This window comes from Cucumis sativus (assembly GCF_000004075.3).
Source record: "Cucumis sativus mitochondrion chromosome 1, complete sequence".
Taxonomy (NCBI): Eukaryota; Viridiplantae; Streptophyta; class Magnoliopsida; order Cucurbitales; family Cucurbitaceae; genus Cucumis; species Cucumis sativus.
Window position 1 is genome coordinate 763102 of NC_016005.1, and position 23948 is coordinate 787049.

Genomic DNA, 23948 nt, shown 5'->3' on the forward strand with positions numbered 1-23948 from the left:
ACTGAAAGAAAGAAAATCTCCGCGAAGCTCATAATCAGATATAAGTCTAAGAAAGAAATAAGAAGATATGAACTTTCTATAAGTCCGGAGTATAAGTATAAACAAGTCCTCCTATAAAAATCAGTGAACATTGGTCCTTCAAGGTGCAATGAAATATGCGATGACATTCTTTCTTTTCTCCAAAAACAAAGGCGAGGCGCAAAGATCGTGGCCCACTACGCGGTCCCATAAGACAGGGATATTGCGGAGTCTTATTCCACTAAATGGTCCAAAGGTCCAGGTGCCATAAGACAGGTCCGAAGGCGCCATAAGACAGGTCCGAAGGACTATCCATTAGGGTGAGGCGCCATAAGATATTGATTGAGAAATAATATTTCACTTTCTTTTCTTCCTTTTATTTCATTCAACGCATATTTCATTGCGCCTTGTTCATTGATTGCGCGGAGCTCCGTGGGCAGTCGCTTCGCTTCGCGCCTTCTCACCCTTGTTCCAAGAACATCGATCAGTCGTCTTGACCCAGCCTCCGGCTTCTTATTCCGCTATCAAAGTATTCCACTAAGGAAATGCGCTTCTCAAAATTCTTTGTCTCAAATAGTGGAATGAATGAGTTCGGGAGGTTCCCCTATATTAACCTGAGGACTGAAAAGAAAGTGAAATATTCTGAATTTCATATGGAATCATAGTCTGAATTTCATATGGAATCCTACTCAATTCATTCAGCCTTAAGAGTCGCTTCGCTTCGCGCACCTGGTCCGAAGGACTGACCGCAGAGGTTAGCGGTCCTTTCGCAAATTCTTTGCGCCTACGGGTCCAGATGACTCTACCCTATGGAAGCAGATCCCCATATTCATTAGGCTAGGCCAGATCCAAGGCGAAGGACTAGTCTGAAATCAACCATATTAACCTGTGGAATTGAGTCCTCCGGACCACTCGTCTTGACCCGTATTTCCATTATTTTTCACTTTCACCTTTGGCTTTCCTTTTCATTCAAACTATATTCCCTTTAGACCGCTCCGTCTTCCGCGTAGTGCTTTCTTTATTATCTGAAACCTTCTTTAGGCTTTCTTTTCTGACTTCACTTTCTGCCTTTTCATACTTTTGAGTTTATGCTTTCATCTGACTTTCTAACTTCAAGCGAACGAGCTCTTCCATAAGCTAGCTTCCTTTTACTTTCTGACTCGGACTCTTTCTTCTTGTTCATTGATAGCTTTCTCTCGTCGAGCTTCGCACCTTCTTTTTAGTCTCTTTACAAAGAAGTCCCACTATTTAATGTAATAGCTATGAGAGGCTAAAATCAAGGCGATCGATGACTTTCGAAATCTTCTTTGAGCGTCCTTCGCGGTCTTCGCAATATTCTTTGCGCCTCCTTTTTTAGTGGTCCTTTAGTTAGGGTAGAGTCTCATCACCCCATTAATAAAGTTTGGAGTCTTATGGAACTTGAATAAGGAGCGCGCTGCTTTATAGCGGCTTTTAATGAATCATGACTTCTCATCAAATTCTTTCGAAATCTTCTCGCAATATTCTTTGCGCCTTTCTCGCAACTCATATTGCATTGAGCCTCGATCATTCTTTGAGCCTAACTACGGGGTAAGTATTACACTACATCAAGTCTAATCTTTCTCACGCAATGATCTTTGCGACCCACTCCGCGGTCCCATAAGACAGGTCCGAAGGCGTCACAGGTCCTCCGGACTGCGACTGAGGCGCAATGAAATATGCCTTGAATGAGAGAGAAAGAATATTGAACTTTTCTTCTTTTTCTGACTGGCAGCTTTCATTCTTGAATGAGATCTTTCCGAAGTCATGTCGAACTAAACTAAAAGAATGATCATTCAACTTACAGTCTTCTTTCTCTTTGTCTTTGTTGTTGAATTGGACGTTCATTCTATCTTTCTTTTCTAAGAGTCTCATCTTTCCCATTTCTATTCTCGGAACAGAGGTATATTCATCATGTCTTTTTTGCTCCTGGTTAGGACATCTACTTTTCACGTCTTTGACACGGGTTCGATTCCCGTTATACGCGATGTGGCGAAAGGGATGAAAGAAGATATGCCTTGCCTGCATTAAGATTTCAAACTTGTCGTCTACTTTTAGGAAATGTTCGGAAGAGAGAACTGACAATAATACAACGCCGCATTCTCCGAAACTTGAGAAACAAGAAGAGATCTATTAAGAGAAAGATTTATCCGAGAGAAAATCTTAACAGTTACATCCAATCACAAACTACACGAAAGTTGCCCCTTTTTCATGGGGATTTACCCATCACAGAGATGCACAGAGGAAGAGAACGAACTTCTTATATCCCTTTTCCACTCAATCCAGAAACAAGATCGGACGTTATTCCGGTTCGTCTCCATTTTAGTTCAACTATTCCTCAAGCAAGGCAGCCGATAAGTCATCGAAGGGTTTGTGTGAATAAAGGAATGGTCAAAATTACTCATTTTCAAGTGTCCCACGGTGATCTAATATCTTTTCAAGAAAATGAGGCGAGAATCCGCGGTTCAGAAATAAGGAGATCTTTCTATAAAGAAATATCAGTTGACAAAATCATAGGCAAATTCCTGGATCACCCGGTAAGAATGTGGAGAAGAAATAAAAGAGAATGGTTCCACCTACTCAAAACTAAGAGGGGATGCCGCCTACTACGAAAATCCCGGTTTTTGCAAGAGTTGCGTTCTTCTATGCAAGAAGAAGACTTAGAAAGAACAAAGAAGTTTGGATCGGAAAAAGTATGCTTAGGCAGTTCCTTCGCTGAGCACAAGAGAATGAAGAGGAATTTGTATCATTTTCAATCCCTATTCTTATCGAATAGAAGGAAGGAGAAAAACCTCAATCTTCCTACTCGAAGAAGAAGTCCTATAGAAAACAACTCTTCTTTCTATAGTAATTCGACCTATTGCTCCGCATCCCCCCATCAGTTTACTATGAAGAGCAAAATCAAAAGTCTCTCACTACCTACTCATTATTCGGAGGTGAATCATAGAACACTAAAAGCTGTGGTATCTTATGGACCTAACATAGGTCACATCCCTCACGACATAAGATTGAAAGATCCAAACCTTCCTCTTCGGAGCGGAAACGGACGTGGCCAAAACATATAAAGATCGGCTCGCTCATAGGGACATATCTATCCGTCTCCAGTCTCGTCTAGATCGATGAATAGATCTCTTTCTATCCATATGTATCGCTATCTCCGTGGATAGAGATAAAGAGAAAGAGAAAGCCTACCATCTAGATCTTGATTCACTATTGCCTTCTTTAGCTAAGGACAAGGAAAGAGAGTTTTTCTTCTGTTATTACTTGCTGGATCGGAGCGTATACGAGCGAGTAGAGCCCAGGGAACGGGGAAGCCCGTCATAGAGCAGTCGACTAGAAGTATCAGACTGCTGGCCTGAGAGATTAAAGTAAAGAAGAGTAAGGAAGTTCATATGGAAAAAGAAAGAATCTCATCTTGAGCCTGAATTTGCATTGACCTAGAAAGAGAGGACCTACGGTGCCATAAGACAGGTCCGGAGTGCCAAAGAAAGGTCCAGGGTCCGGAGGATTTATCCGTAGGACTATCCATTAGAAGCAGTCCGCAGGATTTATCCGTAGGACTATCCATTAGAAGGAGGACTATCCATATGGAAGTAGTCCGGAGTCCGGAGGATTCTTATCCGTAGGACTATCCATATGGAAGTAGGACCATCCGTAATTAACCGAAGTAGGACCATCCATATGGAAGGAAGGAGGACCCAGAGAAAGAATTTTCTCTTTTTATCCACCCCATAAATCAAGTCCAAAATATTAGTTCCATTAATCAGTCCCACTATTTATTTTGGGGATCTGGACGGATATAAAGAAGTCAAAAGGACTCCTACGGACGGTAATAGGTTTCATAGTCCTCCGGACAGGTTAATATGTCCTTATCAATGAGACCAAAAAATAGGCGAATTTCTCTTCTTTCTTTTTTCTTTCGGGGGCCCAGAAGGCTAAAAGGTGGGGGAGAAGCAAGCCGAACCTCTGATCGACCCCTGGAAACATCAGAAATTCTCGGCGTCGAGAGAGATTTGAGATTCCGTAAGTAACTCAGCGAGTGCTTTCTAAGCTAAGAAGGGCTTGACTTGGAAGAAGAAAATGAAATACGAACAACCGCGCTGGTGGTAATAGATCGACTTTCATGCTAGTTCTTGCTCCAGCATGTTTGTTCCATTTCAGGGAAGGACGAGGTACCATGATACTTTCCGTTTTGTCGAGCCCAGCTTTGGTCTCTGGTTTGATGGTTGTACGTGCTAAAAATCCGGTACATTCCGTTTTGTTTCCCATCCCAGTCTTTCGCAACACTTCAGGTTTACTTCTTTTGTTAGGTCTCGACTTCTTCGCTATGATCTTCCCAGTAGTTCATATAGGAGCTATAGCCGTTTCATTCCTATTCGTTGTTATGATGTTCCATATTCAAATAGCGGAGATTCACGAAGAAGTCTTGCGCTATTTACCTGTGAGTGGTATTATTGGACTGATCTTTTGGTGGGAAATCTTCTTCATTTTGGATAATGAAAGCATTCCATTACTACCAACCCAAAGAAATACGACCTCTCTTAGATATACGGTTTATGCCGGAAAGGTACGAAGTTGGACTAATTTGGAAACATTGGGCAATTTACTTTATACCTACTATTCCGTCTGGTTTTTGCTTTCTAGTCTGATTTTATTAGTAGCCATGATTGGGGCTATAGTACTGACTATGCATAGGACTACCCACTCCGCGGTGAAAAGACAGGATGTATTCCGACGAAATGCTCTAGATTTTAGGAGGACTATAATGAGGAGGACGACAGAACCACTCACGATCTACTAAAGGGCAAGTAGCTTGATTGGTTCGAATCCAAGTCGTGAGAGTGAGGGTGAGGAAAAGGCGTAGGTTGGCCTGGCTTTGGCTTGCTCTGGTCATTATGGCGATTGATGATCCCTGTGCAAAGAATAATAGTCTCCGCGATCTTAGTTACCTTGATTTATTAAGAAATAGTATTGTAGGTGGAGCTCCATAACGTTCTAGCCTCGAGCGTTCTCAGCGAGACAGAGTTGGGGACAGGGTAACCGACCCAGTTGGAGTGGGGGAGCATACCTGAAAGGGAATCTCACTTTCATCGGAAATAGGCAAAAGACAGAGTCCAGTAAGATCCCTGCCCATTTAGTTCTCTTTCCGTAACTCGACATCGCACCTAAAAGGCAGGAAGAGTTGATACGGCGCAGAAGAGGTGAGGTCTCAGAAGAGGCCGCTAAAGTCTCTCTTTCAAGGTCTTTCTTGAGTTCTTGAATCGAAGAAAGGATTAAGAGAATCAATGGGCGATGAGGAGAGACCAGGATCGCACGAGACCAACGACAAGAATGCTCAGTGGCGCTCACAGCTAGGAAATCTGTCCCACTCCGCGGTAGGGCCGTTGCAGCTGGTATAGGCATGATCAGTAGTTCCAGTTGATTCGCTCTTCTTGTGGCTGCTGAGTCAGAGTACGAGGGCTAGGCCCAGCCCTTGTTCATTGAGGCGGTCAAAAGTAGAAAAGATATTTCACGAAAAAAAGAAGAACGAAGATCCCTAGGCAAACTTATTCCATGAACTTGATTCCGCCTTACGTCAGCATTCAAACTCTATTTATTAGTAGGGTCCAGGGGACCAGGGAAGAAGTACGCAAAGAAGAAGAGGGCTGAAAGAAATCAACGGTCGTCTTCTCGACCAAGAGGAAAAGCTGTCCCCCGTCTAAAAAAAGGCGGACTGTTTTATGGAACAGAAACTCTCCAACTTTCTCTCTTATGTTTTCTTTATGGCATATATTTTGGACCGCCATAAAAGATAGGGGAGGAATCCCGCTCCGTCTTCCGCGTAGTGGGGTCCGGACCAAAGAAGCTCCGCGGACTTCCATTGACTTTTTCTTCCTCTAATATCAAAGTCAAACTTATATCCTTTAAGGAAAACTATACGACTTCCCCCCTCTCCTTACAGTCGAGTTATTTCATAACCTCCGGACCAAAAAAAAGCTATTATGTCCACTCCTCTTATTCCTTTCATCTTTTTCTTCCTTAATTCGCCTCTCCCTTCAGTCGAGCCTTTATTTCATTATTTTTTGAATAAATACGCGCGAGATGCTAATGAAAGAGGTCGCTCGGTTCGCCTTTATCCTCATCACATCCTCTCGTTCGTAAACTCGTTCTCGACTGAATTCCGAAACCCCTTTCTTCGAGGCAGCCTGCTTGACTTGAGTGCTGCGGATGCTTGTTCTGCCTGTCCGACCCTTGTTTCTGAGGTTTTCAAATTATAGACTGACTCTAAAGGTGCGGATTAATAGTGGCGAGACTGGTCCTACGTCCTACGTCTGCAGTCCGCAGGATTTATCCGTAGTCCGGAGTCCTACGTCCGCAGGGCCAAAGAAAGGTCCAGGTGATTTATCCGTAGGACCATCCATATGGAGGGAAGTAGTCCGGAGGATTTATCCGTAGGACCATCCGTAATTAACCGAAGTAGGACCATCCATATGGAAGGAATAAGGAGAGCTGAAAAGAATAGAATAAAGTAGCAAGAAAGAAATTCTTCTTTGTGAGTTAATGCATTTCATGCTTTTATCCTTTTTTTGATAATTAATTCATTGAGAATGAAAGAAGCTCAAAATGAATCTGCTAGATTGAAGAGCTAGATTTCAGATGAATCCGCGGAGGGAAATGCTAGGTTTTGCCCATAGGGAAGTAGCAAGAAATCATGAAAAATCAGTCATTTTTAGACAATTATCGTTATTTATCCATATTCGAAAAACTATGAAAAAGAAGCAAAAAAGCCGGGAAATAGCAATTCAAGAATCATAAAGGGATAAGAAATTCACATAGTTTGTTCAAACTTTGAGTTTCTGGTCCGGAGAAAGAGAGGTCTATTCTTTATTTCACTCCAGGTTATGGGTTATTCAATCATAATGATTCTTTCATTCGAGTTATGAAATCATAATTCTTCTTTCATTCTCGTTAATGAGCCCGTAGTTAGGAGTATTAAGACCGGTCCGGAGTCCGCAGGGCCAAAGAAAGGTCCAGGTGATTTATCCGTAGGACTATCCATTAGAAGTAGGACCATCCGTAATTAACAGAAGTAGTCCTACGTCCGCAGTCCGCAGGATTTATCCTACGTCCGGAGGATTTATCCGTAGGACCATCCGTAATTAACCGAAGTAGGACCATCCATATGGAAGGAAGGCGTCACAGGTCCTCAGTCCTATCCATATTAACCCGTCTGTCCTTCGGACCTGTCTGTCCTTCGGTCTTAAGACTCCTTCAAATTTCAGGCATATAATATTGCGTCTTTTTTTTTGGCCTTAAATTAATGTATAGGGCTTCCGAGAACATCGATAGTCGGACTCGTGAATTCCACTACCCCGCTCCGTGGGCATCGACTTTTTCATTGATTTTATTCCCTTGTTCATTGATAGTACTCCTTTTGAGCTTTCTGACTTCTTTCTTCACTCAAATATCCTCTTATGATACTCAAACTCCCACTCCGCGGTTCAAAGAAGATTGAATGAATAAAAGGCATAGCATAGGAAGAATCAGAATAAAGAAGTCAATGAAAAGTGAAAAGAAGAAGACTGAACTCCTAACCTCTTCTTTATGGGAGCTCCGCAAAAAAAAAGAGAGAATGAAGAAAATAGAACTCCTCCGTCTCTCTTCTTTATGTACGTCCTCCCCTTGTTCATTGAGGTCCGCTCCTTCTACGTCTTTCAAACCCACTATTTAGTCCTTAAGGACATAATATCTAAAAGAAGAAGAAGACAAGACTACGTAGCTACTTTCATCTTCTATATTATGAGGCTTACTAGTAATGCTGAAGTTTCCATTAGTCCTCCGCAAATTCTTTGCTCCTTCCTCGCAATATTCTTTGCACCTCCCTGATGGATAGTCCTTCGGACCTGTCTTATGGCGCCTTTGCCTTTTTCTTCCTTTCCTCTGAAAATCTCATCTGCACCCTTTAGTCCTATAAAAAGTACAAGAAAAGCAAGCACAATATCCCTGTCTTATGGAACCTTTACCGCTCCGTGGGAATCCTTAAGTTTCTTTCACTTTCTGACCGCACTACACTAGCTCACTAGGTATTTCAAATGCTTTCATCCACCTATCAATCAACTTAGATAGATTCATTTAGCCCCTAGAAAAGTGGCCTTTTTTATAAGGGGACTATCCATCAGGTCCATATTAGCTTTCTGCTTGGTACTTATAACCCCAACCGTCTAAAATACTTAGTGGGAGAAAAATGGTATATGTTCTATTGAACTTTTCATTGACTTCTCCACTCCAAGAGTTCCCACCCTGAGATTCATGCTTGGCCTCGAGGCGCCCTGGGAGCTCCCGGTCTTTGCATGGGTCAATAACAAGGTTCATGGGGAAATCTAGTAAGTGGGTGAAGGAAAGGTGTCAAGGTATCCTGCTTTCCTTGTTTCAGCGGTTGCACCCTGAGATTCTCATGCTCCGCCTGCGTCTCGCCCTGGGAGCGAGCACCCTACGGAGGGCTTGAGCTGGGAGTCGGAACACCGCAAACTCCAGAATTGGCTAGGCTTTCCCACGGAGCGGTTTTGCACCTGTCTTCCCTACGGGAGCTTGTTGGGGCGGACCTCTGGGATCCGCAAAATGGCGGGTCACACTTAGGAGTAGGAGTATGAAGTTGTTAATGATTTCTTGACCGAAAAAGGGTAGCTAAGGACTATGTTCATAAGATCTGGTAATAGTAATTAGCTGAGATTGTCTCAATTCAAAGGAGGAGTAGTGCCCCACGCTAGCTCTTGCTCTAAACCTCTGAAGTCTCGTTGCAAAAGAATGAAATGGTGAATTAGGGTTCATTGTTCATTTTGCTAAAATGATTGGATGCGGGTTAAGGCAAATCAAATTAATACGAGAAATTTCTTCTTTTTTTTTCAGCAGAGAAAGGAGAATTGAATTTTGATGCGTCTAAGGCCAAAGGTTTTAATGGTATAAAAGATAGAAATAAGAAAACGAACTTCAATCGTGGAAAATAATCTAAAGGTCTCGACTGAGGAAGGTCCTCAGGCTCCTACGTCTAATTCATCTCTCATTCTTCGTAATTCATATGAGATAAGAGAATGCCAAGCCAAAAGAAGGTTTCAGACAGTAAGATTTACTGGTTTTGGAAAGGTCTTTAGTGGACAATGATGATTCTGCCTGGATACTTGATTCAGGGGCCACTAATCACCTATGTTCTTTTTTTCAAGGAAGTAGTTCCTGTCAAGCAAGAGCTAGTTGCTGGAGAGATGACTCTGAAAGTTGGAAGAGGAGAACTCGGCTATGGCAGTGGGAGACATAAATCTTCTCCAAAGAAGGATAGATTTTATTGGATAATGTGTACATAGTTCCTAAGATTCAAAGCTCTTTTCTTTCTCTATCTTCTTTGCTTGAAGAAGGCTACTCAATTTCCTTTTCTCTTAATTCAGTCTGAATTGCAAGGTCTTGATCTTTGTTCTGCAAAAATGGAGAATAACTTCTATGTTTTGAGACCGGTGGAGGGCAAAGCAATTTTCAATCATGAGATGTTTCAAACTGCTGAGACTCAACCAGCATTTCTCAAAGTACCTATTTTTGGCATTTGAGACTTGGCCACATTAATCTCAATAGGATTGAGAGATTGGTTAAGAATGGGCTTAACAGCAAGTTAGAAGACCTTTCTGTCCGAACATTGAGTCTTGTCTCGAAGGTCAAATGAGAAAACGACCTTTTACAGGAAAAGGTTATAGAGCTAAAGAACCATATTCACTGGTCCTTTTTATAGGTATGACGGCAAAGTTGAGGAGGGTATGAATATTGATTGAATTGATTCTTATTCTAGGTACGGTTATCTATACCTCTAGGGAAAAGTCCGAAACCCTTGAAAAGTGAAAGGAGTATAAGGCAGAGGTTGAGAACCTATTAGGTAAAAGGATTAAGACACTTCGATCTGATCGAGGTTACGAGTATATGGACTTGAGATTCCAGGACTATTTGATAGAAGACGGAATTAGGTCCCAACTCTCAGCACCTAGTAGACCACAGCAGAATGGTCTATCGGAAAGGAGAAAGAGAACCTTGTTGGACTCCTTCAGAGCTATGCTCATTTGCCTAAGTCGTTTTGGGGTTATGCAGTAGAGACAGCTCTTTCTATTCTGAATGTGGTTCCGATCTTCAAGACCTTTTGAGCTCTGGAGAGGGCGTCAAGTAGTTCATATTGAAAGATTAGGGGATGTCCTGCATATGTGCTAGTGGCAAACCCGAAGAAATTGGAACCTCGTTCTAATCGATGCCTATTTGTAGGCTATGAAAGGAGAGGTGGATACTTCTTCGATCCAGAAGAAAAGAAATGTATCGAGAAATGCTACTTTCTTAGAAGAAGACCACGTTAAAGATCATAAACCACGAAGTTGTCTTAAGTTCATTTTCTGGTTCAGCTAGAGATAGATCAAGAAGAGTTGTTGATGATTCTTGTCCTAAAACAAGAGTTGTTGACGGCTCCTAAATAAAGAATGTCATCTTGACCTTTCTTTTTGCTAAAGTAGGTTTCAGGTTTCGGAAGAAAAAGTTCAAGGTGCAAAGATCTATGGCCCACTACGCGGTGCAATAAGACAGGTCCGGAGGACCCCTTTGATAACGATAAAAGATGAAAATGAAAAATGGCTTTGCTTTCGTATTTATTTTCTCTTTGGAAGGAGCGGAGCATAAGAAGGGGAGGACTTTGATGGAATATCTTCCTTTCCTGACTGAACTTTCTCCTAGGAAAGAGACCGGCAAAGAGAGGTTTCCCCTGAAAGAGAAAGGAGAACTATATCCCAATCTCAAAGATGCTCGCCCGACTCAGATAAAGGCTAGGTTTGAGACCGATCTACATCTGTCTTAGTTGCCTAAGACGAAAGAAATAGGGTAGTGCTGCTTGGGACTACAGAAATGGTTGAAATTGATCTCCTGGGCAATATTCTTTGCACCTTTCCTGCATTTTTATGAAACTGAGGCCTCGTGAACTGGCCTGTCCGTCTTTCTCTCGCTGGAGCAAAGAAGACGGGTTTCCTTCTTGAGTTTTTTGATGGTTTTTCCGCAGTGTGCCGCAGAAAGAAAGAAAGAATTCCTTCAGCAGGCTCTTTTCGTATTCCGGCCCCGAGTCAGAATAAGGATAGGCATGGTCCCATTTCCCAGTGAATAAGTAAATGAGACATTCTACCGCTTCAAACTGGAAAGTTTCTAGGGATTTCTCCCATGCAAATCTACTTTAATAGGGATCTCCTCGATCGGAGAAAGGCTGTTGAGGGGAATGGAGTAGCAGAGGAGGTAGCCTGGTCGATCTTTTAGCCTCACTCACCTTAATTTAAGGTGGAGTGGTTCATTGACCTTCAAACAAAGCAGGTTAAGGGGTTTTGTCCTCCCAAAGAATTTCTTCTACCCCGATCATTCTTTCTCAATATTCTTTGCGCCTTTCTTTTTCAAATAAAGCTAATATGAATAGTCCTACAATATCCCGCATATTTCATTGGGCCTCAGTAGCTTAATATGGGAATTTATAGGCGCTTCGAATATGAATTCATCCTAGCAAAAAGAAAGAATGTCTTTCTGACTCTACCCGTGCAAAGAATATTGCGAAAGCAGATCCCCAAGATCTCCTTAAATAAAGAGAGACTGGGCGAACCCCCTATTATGAGAGGAATCGGATGCGACCGAGTATCGAAGTCGCTCTTGAGTAAGAATCTCTTGCCCTTGTTCATTGAGGCGGGTCCGGAGCTATCTTCTTTCAGTTTCAGTTGCATCCTTCTTTCTTCTTTCATTCTCTTTAGCATGAGATCTTTCCCCTCTCCTCTGTAGAGGATCGAAAGAAGCGGCTTTACCGAGAGATAGGATTGGCAGCCCTCTTCTTTCTCTCTTTCATAGGGTGGAGGATGGAATCGACTCGGAAGGATGTAATTCAAGGAGAGGCGAGAGAGAGGCCCCACCCCGGCCGCTATCCTGCTGATTTCTTCTTGAGTATGCGTCATCGATCGGTCTATGGAAAGAAAGGCATATTTCTTCATTTTATGACTTTTCCCAATGGGAGTCCATTTGCACATCATAAAGTGCGGGTCCACTAAGCCGCTGGGATCAGAAGAAGGAGCTTAATATGTATGGAGTTGAACAGTCCCCATTATCTCGTATATTCAGAACTCCCGAGTACCAGGTTCAATGTAGTATCGGCCGAAGAGTCCCCACTACGCGGGTCGGTCGGGGAGAGGGGCGAAGAGACTCGACCGTAGGGAGAGGTTCTCAGACGCAAAGAGGGATGTTTCGGAAGTTTCAGAAGATCAGCACCTCTCAAATACTTTGACCCTGACTCGCTACGCAAATAATATGGTTTATTGTAGGCACCTCGCTCGAGCTAGCAGCGTACTTCTTTTTCCGATTCCTCATTCAAGTGAGAATGCTAACTTCTGATCCTTCTTTTATTTAATCTATAAAGAATCAAAGACAGAAAGAAGGAGTTGTCCTTGTTGTTCTCTTCTTTGAAATCTTTGCTTGAATTCTGAAAGAATGGTTGGTTGGTGACCGCTTCGACAGACAGATGGAAAGCTTGACTTGATGACAGACACTCCGATCTGCTCTACCCCTTTTTTCCCTTCTTTCTTTCGATATTGGCGTATAAAAGCCTATAATTGGATTCGTCCAGTTCAACTGGGAATACCGCTTGATGTGAGAGAGCGAGAGCCACAGAAAGAGCTTCTGGAACAGCAAGATCTTCAGCCGATGACGCGGACTCAGCAGGTGGGACTGATTCCTATGAAACTGAGAATGCTAACTTCTGATGATTCAATGGAAGAAGGAGCTCTCTCCGCAGCACCCAACTCTTCTGAAAGAGGGAATTCCCTTGTTGTTCGGGATGTGACCTGTCGACCTCTTCTCTTTCTTTTTCTTCCTCTGAAACTTATCCCCGGACCAAGTCTGACTCCGCTTAAGGCCCCGATCCTCTTTCTCATCAAATCCCCCGTCCTGGAAAAGCCGTTCAAAGAGGAGAACATAACCTAACAAAAGCTACTGAAGAAAGAGGTAAAGGTGAAAAGGATCAAAGTATTTGAGCTTTGCGCCTATCCTCAACGTCTATAAACTTATGCAGCAAAAAGAAAAGCAAGGGCTGCATAGTCTACTACTTGAGTTGCACCAGCAACTTAGACAACCGATGCCGATACAGCTCAATCTGGTCTAGCGCCGACCTACCCTACTTTAGAGAGTTTTTCCGAACCGAACTGAAAGAGGGACCCAGGGACGCAAGCCGCAGAATCATCAGGCTTTCCTGTGCAGGTTTGAATCACTATTTTGGAGTGTTCTACGAACTAAACAAAATGGGATCCCACTCCGCGGTAGAGGCTCAAAGTATTATCTCAGATTTCCGCTTGATTTTACATCTCAGGGAATGAAGGTGAGACCTGATGTTCTTGCATCCCTGGATAAGAAGTGGCTCCTCTTTCTTCCTCTTTCCCTTACACAGCAAGGTTCAAAGCCGTCCGGAGGACCATCAAAGAAAGGTCCAGGGTCCGGAGTCCGGAGTCCGCAGGATTTATCCTACGTCCGGAGGATTTATCCGTAGGACCATCCATATGGAGGGAAGTAGGACTATCCATATGGAAGTAGTCCGGAGGATTTATCCGTAGGACCATCCGTAATTAACCGAAGTAGGACTATCCATTATCCGGAGGACCACTATTTACGAAAATATGATGAATAGTCCAGAGGTGCAAAGAATATTGCGTGAAAGCAGAATATTGATATTGCCTGAAACCTAATTTGAGCATATTGCCTTCCACTTAAAAAAAGGTAAGCCCACGGAGCGGCGCAAAGAATATTGCTCAAAGCTTTTCATATTGCTCAGATTTTCGGTTCATCTTTCTCAATCTTCTTTGAGCCTTCGCCTAAGAGCGCAAACCAAAGGCAAAGGACGGGTCGAGAACGAGAAGTAGGGCATCAGTGGTATTAGAAGCAGCAGTCGCAGTTCTTCTTCTTTTGAAAAAGGAGAAGTTCTTCGATCAGCTCTTGAATGAGAAATAAGGCAAATAGCCTAACCCACTAAAATCAAACTCAATTGAATCGAGGTCAAAGCCTTCTAATAAGACTCCTCAGATAATCAGCCTACGGCTGGGTAGAAAGACGGCTATAATCCCAGTACAAAGAGAAAAAAGCCAATTCGCGAATAAGGCCTTTGTCATGAATATGGATAGTCAGCTGGTCCGAAGGACTGACCGCAGAGGGTTTTTGCTTCTTTCGAAATCTTCTTTCTTTCTCAAATATGATTCAATCAATAGCTAAGGATATTCTTTCTTCCCGCTACGTGGGCTTGTCGCAAAGTTCTTTATAGAAGGCGCAAAGAATATTGCGAAGACTTCGGACCAAAAAAGACTTCTGCAGACGAAGGAGTCAGTTGAGTTAACTAGAAATCTCCTTTCTTTAAAGACAGGGATATTGTTGAGAAGACTCCAAAATGCAGTAAGGTGGAATAAAGATGCTACGAAGGCTGAATGAATATGAGAAAGAATATTGACAATGAATTCATGGATGACTTTTTGTAGTTCTCATTTTCTTAACACATTTCATTCTAAGATTCGGAAAGTGGTCACAGTAATCAATGAACAAGGGCAGTGGTTTTCTTGTATCATATTCAAGTCAAAAACAAAAGCTCATCTGAAACCTGCAAAGAATATTGCTCATTTGAGATCAGGTCCATATTAACCTGTGGTGAACCCCACTACGCGGTAAAAAAAAGAGCAAGTGGCGCGGCTTAGTTTCCCCCGAAAGGAAGACGGAGCGCTTCGATCCGATGCGCATGCATGGGGTTTTTCCCTGAACTCTGCTCTCCGTCTAGTTCATCCATTTCTTTATCCGAGTTCATCAACAATATATATAATATGAGAAAGAAGAGCTTCTTTCACTTCAAGAACGACTGCCGCCAAGGCGTACAGCCTCTGGTCGAAGAGAGTGGGGCTCGAACCCTCAACTGCATTCTCCCCTAAACAACCCCTGTCCCACTCCGCGGTCGTCAAACTTATCAGATAGACATTCTTTCTTTTTGCTTTTTGTTAGGCGCAAAGATCTATGGAAAGCTCCTCTTGAGTCTGATTCCAATAATATCCGTCATGATTCCGCTAAAAGTCTTGTCAATATTCTTTGAACCTCGCAATATTCTTTGCGCCTCACGCAAACTCAAATTTCATTCAGCCTTACCCTTATTTTTCCTTACAGTCGAGCCTTCTCAAATTCCCTAATGGATAGTCATCTGGACCCCTTATAATTGGGCTTTGCGCCTCGCAATATTCTTTGCGCCTTCTACGCGGTCAGTATTTATATATAACAATAAGAGATAGCATCCGTACTCTTGGTCTTCTTTCTTCTCTCTTCTTAGAAGTGAGAGAGCAAGTCAATTCTGACCTTCCTTCTCCTTCAACCGCCTCCTTCGCACCTCGTCGGGCGAGCATGGGATTGGGATATAGTTCTCCTTTCTCTTTCAGGGGATGGGGATCCTCTCCGCTCTCTTTCCTATTTCAAGAGATCTTACCGCTACGTGGGCCTGATGAATAGAATGAAATACCTTTTCAAGGAAATCTTTCAGTCTCTGAGGATCAAAGCAATTTCCCCGGGTTTATTTCAGTTTGCACGCTTGGACTTGCGCTCCTTCGCTTCGCGCCTTGCCACCTCGCATTCCTTTTGGGGTTTTTGGAGTTGAGAGAGTCAATCTCTTTTCTTCTCACAAAGGGGGATAAAGAAATGTTCAGGCTCAATACGATCTCTTACCGATCGATCTACTAAGAAGGCTAGAAGAAGAAGGGATGCCGCATCCGAGAGCACGAATCTGCAACCGCTACTTTATGATTTACTCGACTATTACAAAACCCACTCCGCGGGCCAAGACTGAGGAGGGCGAGAACTGCGACCGGAACTGCCAAGGAGGATTTCTTTCGGTGAGCTTACTCAGCGCTCTGCCTCCGCTTCAAGAAGAAAGAGGTACGGATTCTTCCCTTCTTCTCTTTCGACGAAAGAGATGATTGGGAAAGAGAATGGGGTGGCAGACGTCAAGGACAGGATGAATCTCCATTTTCCATGACTAAAATCCCACTTTGCGAGTTCAAATGTGAAATTTCTTTTCGCCATAGTAATCTGAATAGGATTTCCTCATCAAAGAAAAGATAGGATAAGATATAATAAGATATAAGTAGTGCATGCGTCAATATTCTTTTCACCTTGCTCTTCTTCTTCTTTCTGAGACTTTTCTCCTTTCTTCTCTTTATCTTTACTTCTCTTTCCCCTATGACTTTTCTTCATTGATCTCTTTCTTTCTCTTTCAGTCTTCTTTCTTTACCCTGTGACGTGGATGGATCCCTAGCGGATCTACCCGAGCGCTTTCTCTGAGATCCGATCTCAGAACGTCAGCCTCAGCCACTTCCGCCTCTTGATTAAAGGACGAGTTTGTCTTCCTTGTCGCCGTCATCTCTTCCCTCTCCTTCGTAAACTCAGTCTCGTCAATATTCTTTGAACCTCTGACCTCCGATCCCGCGGATCTGCCTTCTTCCTTTGAAAGTGATCCTGATTATCATTCCCGGCTAGTCCTACTCACAGAAAGAAAGAGTACTGATGGAGATGGAAGAAGAGCTAAGCCACTAACTCAGACCCAGCTGAGGCTGCCGAAACTGAGACTTCTGCCGATCCCCTAGGTAAAGCAGCTCTCTCCGGAACTCCAAGAACTGCTCTTGCTTCGGAAAGAGAGAATGAAAGAGATCTAGCTAGAGCAAGGGTTCCTGGTTCAGGGGACCCAACTCAAGAAGATGAATGAAACTCGGGCCGGTGTAGCAGCTTTCTTTGAACCTATTCTTTCTCCTTCTCATGCTAACCCTTATTCATAAAGATACTTCCTTCCCCGTCCTCAGTCCTATCCATATTAACCCGTCTGTCCGGAGGACAGGTCCGAAGGCGAGAAAACAGGGATATTGATGATTTGAGTGAAATCAAAATCAAAGAATTGTCTTTTCGCTTTCTTTTCTTTACTTTCTTATCGTTAATGAGTGGAAGTATAGGTCTGACTATTTCTTTGATCTGGAGCTTGATTTTTCCAGTCGCAAAATAATTGAACCGAAGGCTCAAAGAATTTGAGGAGCATATTTCATTGCGCCGGAGGACCACGGAGCGGCGCAAAGATCTATGGCCGGGTCCAGATGACTATCCATTAGGGAGATCGGAGTAGGTGCAAAGAATATTGCGACTTTGTGCATCTTTGCGTTAATGAGCTCATTTTCTTTGATTTACGTAAAGGCTTCGCGCCTTATTTATTCAAGTGGAATTAATCAGTCCGAAAATCAATGAACTTTGCGAGTTCTATAGCTAAAATCAAGGCGGTCGATTCAAAAGGTGATAAAGAAGTCCTTCGCTTTTTGATTCGAAGCGTGGAGATAGTCATCTTTGTTCTAGTCTTTCTTAATGAGGGGAAAAATGGGGTCGAGGACTTTCTCTTGATGACTTTTAGTAGGTTAACGGTGGATTATTCCCAGAAAAATACCGGTACTGAAAATCAGTCAAATCACTTTCCTAGGAAAAGTCACCACCCGCCTATGGAGCTGGTTCGGATTGGGAAGGGGCACCGATCCTCCCTTCTCAGTCTTAGGATTTGAGGTTAGTCTTTGAAATGACTTCTAACCAAGGGCTTTCCTTTCTTGGACCTGGATATTCCATTCTTCCTTCTTTTTTCAGCCTTTCCCTTCCCGTTGAGATCCGGAACTTCAGGATCCAGTATAAAAAATCAGTCTTGGAAAATGAGAAAAAATCAAGGTAAATAGAGTTCAGAGGCTTGAAAAGAGATCTCCGATCGGACAACTGCTATCGAGGTCTAGCCGCCCGCGAAAGGGATCTGATCAAAATGAAATCTGAACATGGCTTTAGCCCATTTGGGGCTATTCAGGCTTCACCCCGCGACAGGTCTCCTCCCACGTAGCGGTAGTTTCCCCATGGTTTGATGATTTCTTCTCAACTCAGTGAAATCACTTTTCTATCTTCCGAGGTGAAATCCTACTTTTTTCAGCGGTTCTTAGCCAGTAAAGAGAGGATATGCTTTTCACATTAAGATCCATACTTATGACTCTTCCCGGTTCCGAAAGTCCATATGAGAAACCCCTAGATTTCAAGAAAACCCTAAGTCTAGACTGAGAATGACCTTTCGTCCTCCCCACCCTTACCTATTCGGAAAGAGATCCTACTCTTATTCCCTTCCAAAGGCCGACGGAGCGGTTTGCGTAGCGGGAAGAGCGGACTTCAACCTTCCCCTGCCTCTTCCTCGTATTCTCAGCCTCTCTCAAAATCAAGAATGTCCTTCTGAAAAACAAAGCGGAACTCAAATTTCAGGCAAAGAATATTGCGTTGGAACTTTTCTGACTCAATGAGACCACTAATAGACAGAGGAGAGGTTTTAGCATTCTCGGAACAAAAGTGCCCGTTGTCATTTGCGTAAGACAAAGATTCTTTCAGTCTGAGTAGTTTCACGAGTAAGCAAAAACAAGGGTGCAGATGAGCTCGACCTAGAGGGAGAGGGATGAAGTATCTCCACTCCACCAGTGGGGAAAATCAGTCAAATCAGTACTCCCACGTAGCGGTCACAAGACGGACGCTTTTCAAGCTCTTTCATAGGCTAGACTGGAAAGAAGATGTGCCATTTGAATCCGAATACATTAGCTGCTGAGTCAGAGTACGAGGGCTAGGCCCAGGCAAAGGCGAGACCAGTAGCAGCTCTTTCTTCAGTTTCAGTTGTTGTCGTTGAGTCAAGCTATTTATTCTCTCAAAATGTAGATTTAGAAGCTGCCCATAAATTTACCTGAAACCCTATCTCTTCCTTCGACTTCTACTGAATTTCGACTTCTACTTTCTGAAAGTGAATCCCCTCCACAAAGGTACCGCCCGGAAGTTGCTCCATTTCAATCTACTAAGATCCCAGATGCAAAGACGGTTCTTTCCTTAATAGGTGTCGGAAGCTGTCTTCCGGATTGACCAGATTTCATAGGCTTTCTGAACGAGTGGGAGGGCGAGACTGGTCCGGAGGACTTGTGAATAAAGGGTTCAAAGAATATTTCAGATCTTTCATGAGATCTTTCTCTTGTTCGCTCGGTAAGCTTAGAGCTAAATACAGGCTTTTCTCTGATTATTGTAATGTCAAGTCTTTTCCTGAATAGAATATGGAGAAAGAGCTTTTTTAAGCAGAAGCTCGACAACAGGGCTGGGGAATCAGAATGAGAACTGAGAAGGGCTCAACCGCCTATCTCTTCCTTCTTAAGCCTGACGCCTCTTTGTCTTTTTAAGCTTGTCTTTCTTCATGTCGCAATATTCTTTGCACCTCTCCTAATGGATAGTCCTTCGGACGGAGGCTCTTTGAATTTGAGGAGCATTTATCTAAGAAAAGAAGAAAGGCTCCATGCAATATGAGTTTGATATCCATATTAACTTTTCTTTGAGCCTTCTTTATTGATGGAAGTTCTTGAAGGAATGCTTCTGATATTCTTTTCTTCTTTCTTTTCTATTATGATCAAGGAGAGGTTAAGTGGATAGTCAGTAGGATTCAAGCCATAGCACAACCCAGTCCGGGTATACAAGTTCTCAAGAGGAAGGAGGGATCCCACCATAAGTAACTCGACAGGGAAAGAGACCCAAGCAAAGTCAGTCGACAAAGAGGTACAAATCGACCAGGACGCTCGACCCAAGGATGTGAACTTATTTATTCAATTCATTCATTTTCGGCTGACAGGAATATGAATTTGGTAGATTTCTTGAAGCATGCTGTGTTCACGCCTTTGGCTGAAATTTCTCTCTTGATATCGCACCTTTCTCCTGGCTTAGTTGCGCCAAACCATTGGATTTGACCTTCAATCAAGGTTATTTGAGGTTAGCCACCTATGGCGAAAAGTCAACCTTAATAAAAGAGAAGAACCTACTTCAAAGTTCAGTCAGAAAAGACTACTGATCCAAATGAAATTCCTCCTAAAGAAATAGGATGAATAGTCCAGAGGCGCAAAGAATATTGCGAGGAGCAAAGATCTATGGCCCCCAATTATAAGGGGTCCAGATGACTATTAGGGAATGATCGGCGTAGGTGCAAAGAATATTGCGAGAAAGAAGAAGGAGTGAAAGGAGAGGCGCAATGAAATATGCCTTGAATGAAAGGAGAGGCGCCATAAGACAGGTCCTCCTTCCTTCCATATGGATGGTCCTACTTCCATATGGATAGTCCTACGGATAAGAATCCTCCGGACTGCGGACTGCGGACTCCGGACTTCTTCCCTCCATATGGATGGTCCTACTTCCTTCCATATGGATGGTCCTACTTCCTTCCATATGGATGGTCCTACTTCGGTTAATTACGGATGGTCCTACTTCCATATGGATAGTCCTACGGATAAGAATCCTCCGGACTCCGGACTACTTCCCTCCATATGGATGGTCCTACGGATAAATCACCTGGACCTTTCTTTGGCCCTGCGGACGTAGGACTCCGGACTACTTCGGTTAATTACGGATGGTCCTACGGATAAATCACCTGGACCTTTCTTTGGCCCTGCGGACGTAGGACTCCGGACTTCTTCTTTAAAAAGAAGGGTCCAGGTTTCATAAGACTCCTTCGGAGCGGTCTTCGCAATATTCTTTGCACCGCACCGTGGGGGAGGCTCAATGCAATTTGAGTTGCGAAAAGGCTAGGTTTTTTCTCATACCGGTCTCAGATAAGGGCATTCTAAGTAGTAATAATTGATCAAAGGCTTGAAAGAGCTTGCCAAGAAAGGATTGGATCAGATCAGCCTGGAGTTGGGCCTGAGCATATCCGCAAATCTTTCACCCTTCGCGAAGCGCCTGCGCTTAGTAGATAGAATGACCGTAGATGTGTCCGCTAAAGATGATCCTGGAGTGAAGGGTGGTAGAATGAGCCTTCAGGACCCAATGTGCTTATCCACTCGCCTTAGAACAGCGGGCCTAGGCTCCCACGGGGCGGTAGCATCTCGAGTGAAAGGCAGCAGCCGTCATGGCCGCCGAGCTAAACGCATGATAGTGATGCTAGCCGGTCACGCCCTACTTTATCCATAGCACTTGGAACTGTGATACCTCCTTCGGTTCTTGCTTACCCCACCGGTGGCCTCTTATAGAAGACATAGAAAGCCTCCTGACGCCAGTCGAAGTATAGACGAAGGAGACAGAGAATAGATTAGTAGCTAAAGCGGAGTTGACGCAAATGAGCTTCCAAAGTCTCCATCAGCCTAGCATACCAGGGAACCCTTGCTGCGAGACTGCCAAAGCATCTAATTCCGAATCTCCTTTGAATGTGAAAATGGTTCATAGTCGGACGTAGAAGGAGCGGAGCCAAGTTCGAACTAATAGGCGTAGTAGGCTTTCTTTAGTGGGCTCCCTCCGCCATAATCAAAGATAAGGAGGACTTCCATTGACCTTTTCTTCCGTCCGGATTGCTCGAAGTGCTTTCCCCGCGTAGTGGGATTCTTTGAGCCTCTTATGACTTTCTTTCTTCATTTCATCTCTAAGCTTTCTCTTGTTGGATAGGCTTTCTTCAGTACTTTTTAGATTTGGCCTTGTTCACGCAATATTCTTTGCACCTCTCCTCGCCTATTTAATAGAATGAATGACTTGCACTCAAATTCCCTAATGGATAGTCCTTCTTCGCAAATTCTTTGCGCCTCCTCAAAGAAAAGCTCTAGATGAGGCGGAATGAAATATGCGTAGAATGAATGAATCTACCCTTTACCACTACTTAGGAGCAGCTTAATATGTGAGCGGGAAGGAAGATCATATTATAAGATTATGCCTGGAGTCCGGAAGACGGAAAGGAATTTCATGAATGATCGAGGTTCAAAGAACAAAAAGAAGGCGCAAAGAATATTGCTCAGAGATCCCCCGAGTAAACTAAGCTGGTGGTCGGTCTGGTACGGTGCTTTCTTGAAATCTTCTTTGAACTCATTGTGATATTGAATTGAAGGTCGAGCAAAATCTCAAATTCTTTCTGCAACTCATATTGCATTGAGCCTTTGTTTTTTCCTTACTTACGGAAAAGCGTATTCACACCTCTCCTTAACATTTGTTAGTGGTCCTTTTTCTTTATCAAGCTTTTCCTGTGGATAAAAGAGGTCCGGAGGACTGGTCTCGCCTATTTCAACAGCACCTATCTATAGAGCCCTAAACACGGATGAGTTCTTATGCTGCCGATAGTACTTAGTCAGAAGTCAAGAGGAGAGCTCCTTTATATCTATATCGCTCCTATCCAGTCGTATGAATACCTTCTCCCGATCCTGAGAATGAAAGGACGACGGATGGAGATTTCAGTTACCTTGATGTAGACCCTATTCTTCAGCCGCCCCTACGATTGATTCTGTCTCTTCCCTTGCTTATTACCTTTATTTATTACTGTTCCCCGAACCGAATAGCTGCTTGGTCGACTTGGGCTAGCGGCGTAGATCCCATTCTAAGAAAGAATAAGAAAGTGGATATGTGCAAAGGGCTAGCTTTCCAACTAAGTCTTCCCTTTATTTTGTATCCAGCGCCTCTATAAGTCTCGCTCAATTCCATCGACCCTCTCCGGCAACCGCTCCAACTCCTACTACTGAAGGTCAATCAATCGGGTGAGGCCTTCAAAGCTTCAACTCCTACTACGGACTTCGCTCCGCTAAAAATAGTGGTTGATCTGAACAAGACAAAGAAAAGAGTGAAGTTATGAACTTCCGAGCTGCTAAGAAGAGTGATAGCGCTTGAGCTTGATGCTCGTTCAGCCAGAAAATGGGATTGGGATAAAAAAAGAGATAATGAATAATACTTCTCATAATGCAAGAAAGGTCTTGAATTCCCCGATTCCGCTCCGTCAATCCCAATTATCAAGTAAGAAAAGAAGTGTCAGAATAGAGTTCTTCTTTCATTTCTTATTTCTTTGTTATCAAATAGAGTTCATAGTTCGCGCTTGACTCATCATACTCAAGGATGCTTTTCGTACTCAGACTCTGGATGTCTTACCTTCGCACCTTTCTTTATGAGTCTTCCGAACTTCTTATTTGAGAATGGCGGTATGAGTGCTGTGCTTCGGAATCGCGATGTAGCTATCGGCAACTTCTGAAGGTAGATCGTCGCCGGGATCATCTCCAATCTGGGCCTCCCCTCTCTTTTATTGAAAATGGGAAGTAAGAAATCGCCTAGTGCTGGATCGAACCTTTAGAGTCAGCTGGTCCGAAGGCTAGGCGCAAAGTTCGGTTAATTACGGAAAGTCCTCCGGACTACTTCGGTTAATTACGGATAGTCCTCCTTCCTTCCATATGGATGGTCCTACTTCGGTTAATTACGGATGGTCCTACGGATAAATCCTCCGGACTACTTCCTTCCATATGGATGGTCCTACGGATAAATCACCTGGACCTTTCTTTGGCCCTGCGGACGTAGGACTCCGGACTACTTCGGTTAATTACGGATGGTCCTACTTCCATATGGATAGTCCTACGGATAAGAATCCTCCGGACTCCGGACGTAGGATAAATCCTGCGGACTGCTTCTAATGGATAGTCCTACTTCGGTTAATTACGGATGGTCCTACGGATAAATCCTCCGGACTCCGGATAAGAATCCTGCGGACTCCGGACCCTGGACCTTTCTTTGGCACGTAGGACCCTGGACCTTTCTTTGATGGACAGGTGACGGGGAATTGGAGGCGCAATGAAATATGCGTGGAGTGCAAGTCATTCATTCTATTAAAGACTTCTGCAGACGTTAGGCTCCATAAGACAGGTCCGAAGGACTATCCATATTAACCCAGAGTCATGATCCCTTTCATGCAGCCGCTTAAAAAAGCGCTTTTGGGTCAAAGATTCTTAATCAATTGATTAGACCACTTTTCTGGAGGGACCCTCCCTTATCAAAATTGAATATAGTCTCAGATACTCATCTAGAGC

At 43.5% G+C, this 23948-nt stretch overlaps 2 protein-coding genes across 2 annotated transcripts; both read left to right on the forward strand.

Moving 5' to 3' along the window:
- The first annotated feature begins 2018 nt into the window (after window positions 1–2018).
- Window positions 2019–3101, forward strand: rps4 (ribosomal protein S4). The gene is given in 1 exon segment: window positions 2019–3101. A coding segment is annotated over 1 exon segment (1083 nt).
- Window positions 3102–4213: 1112 nt separating this feature from the next.
- On the forward strand, window positions 4214–4837 carry nad6 (NADH dehydrogenase subunit 6). The gene has a single exon. The coding sequence runs from the start codon at window positions 4214–4216 to the stop codon at window positions 4835–4837; it is 624 nt and encodes a 207-aa protein (YP_004849335.1).
- Window positions 4838–23948: the final 19111 nt, after the last annotated feature.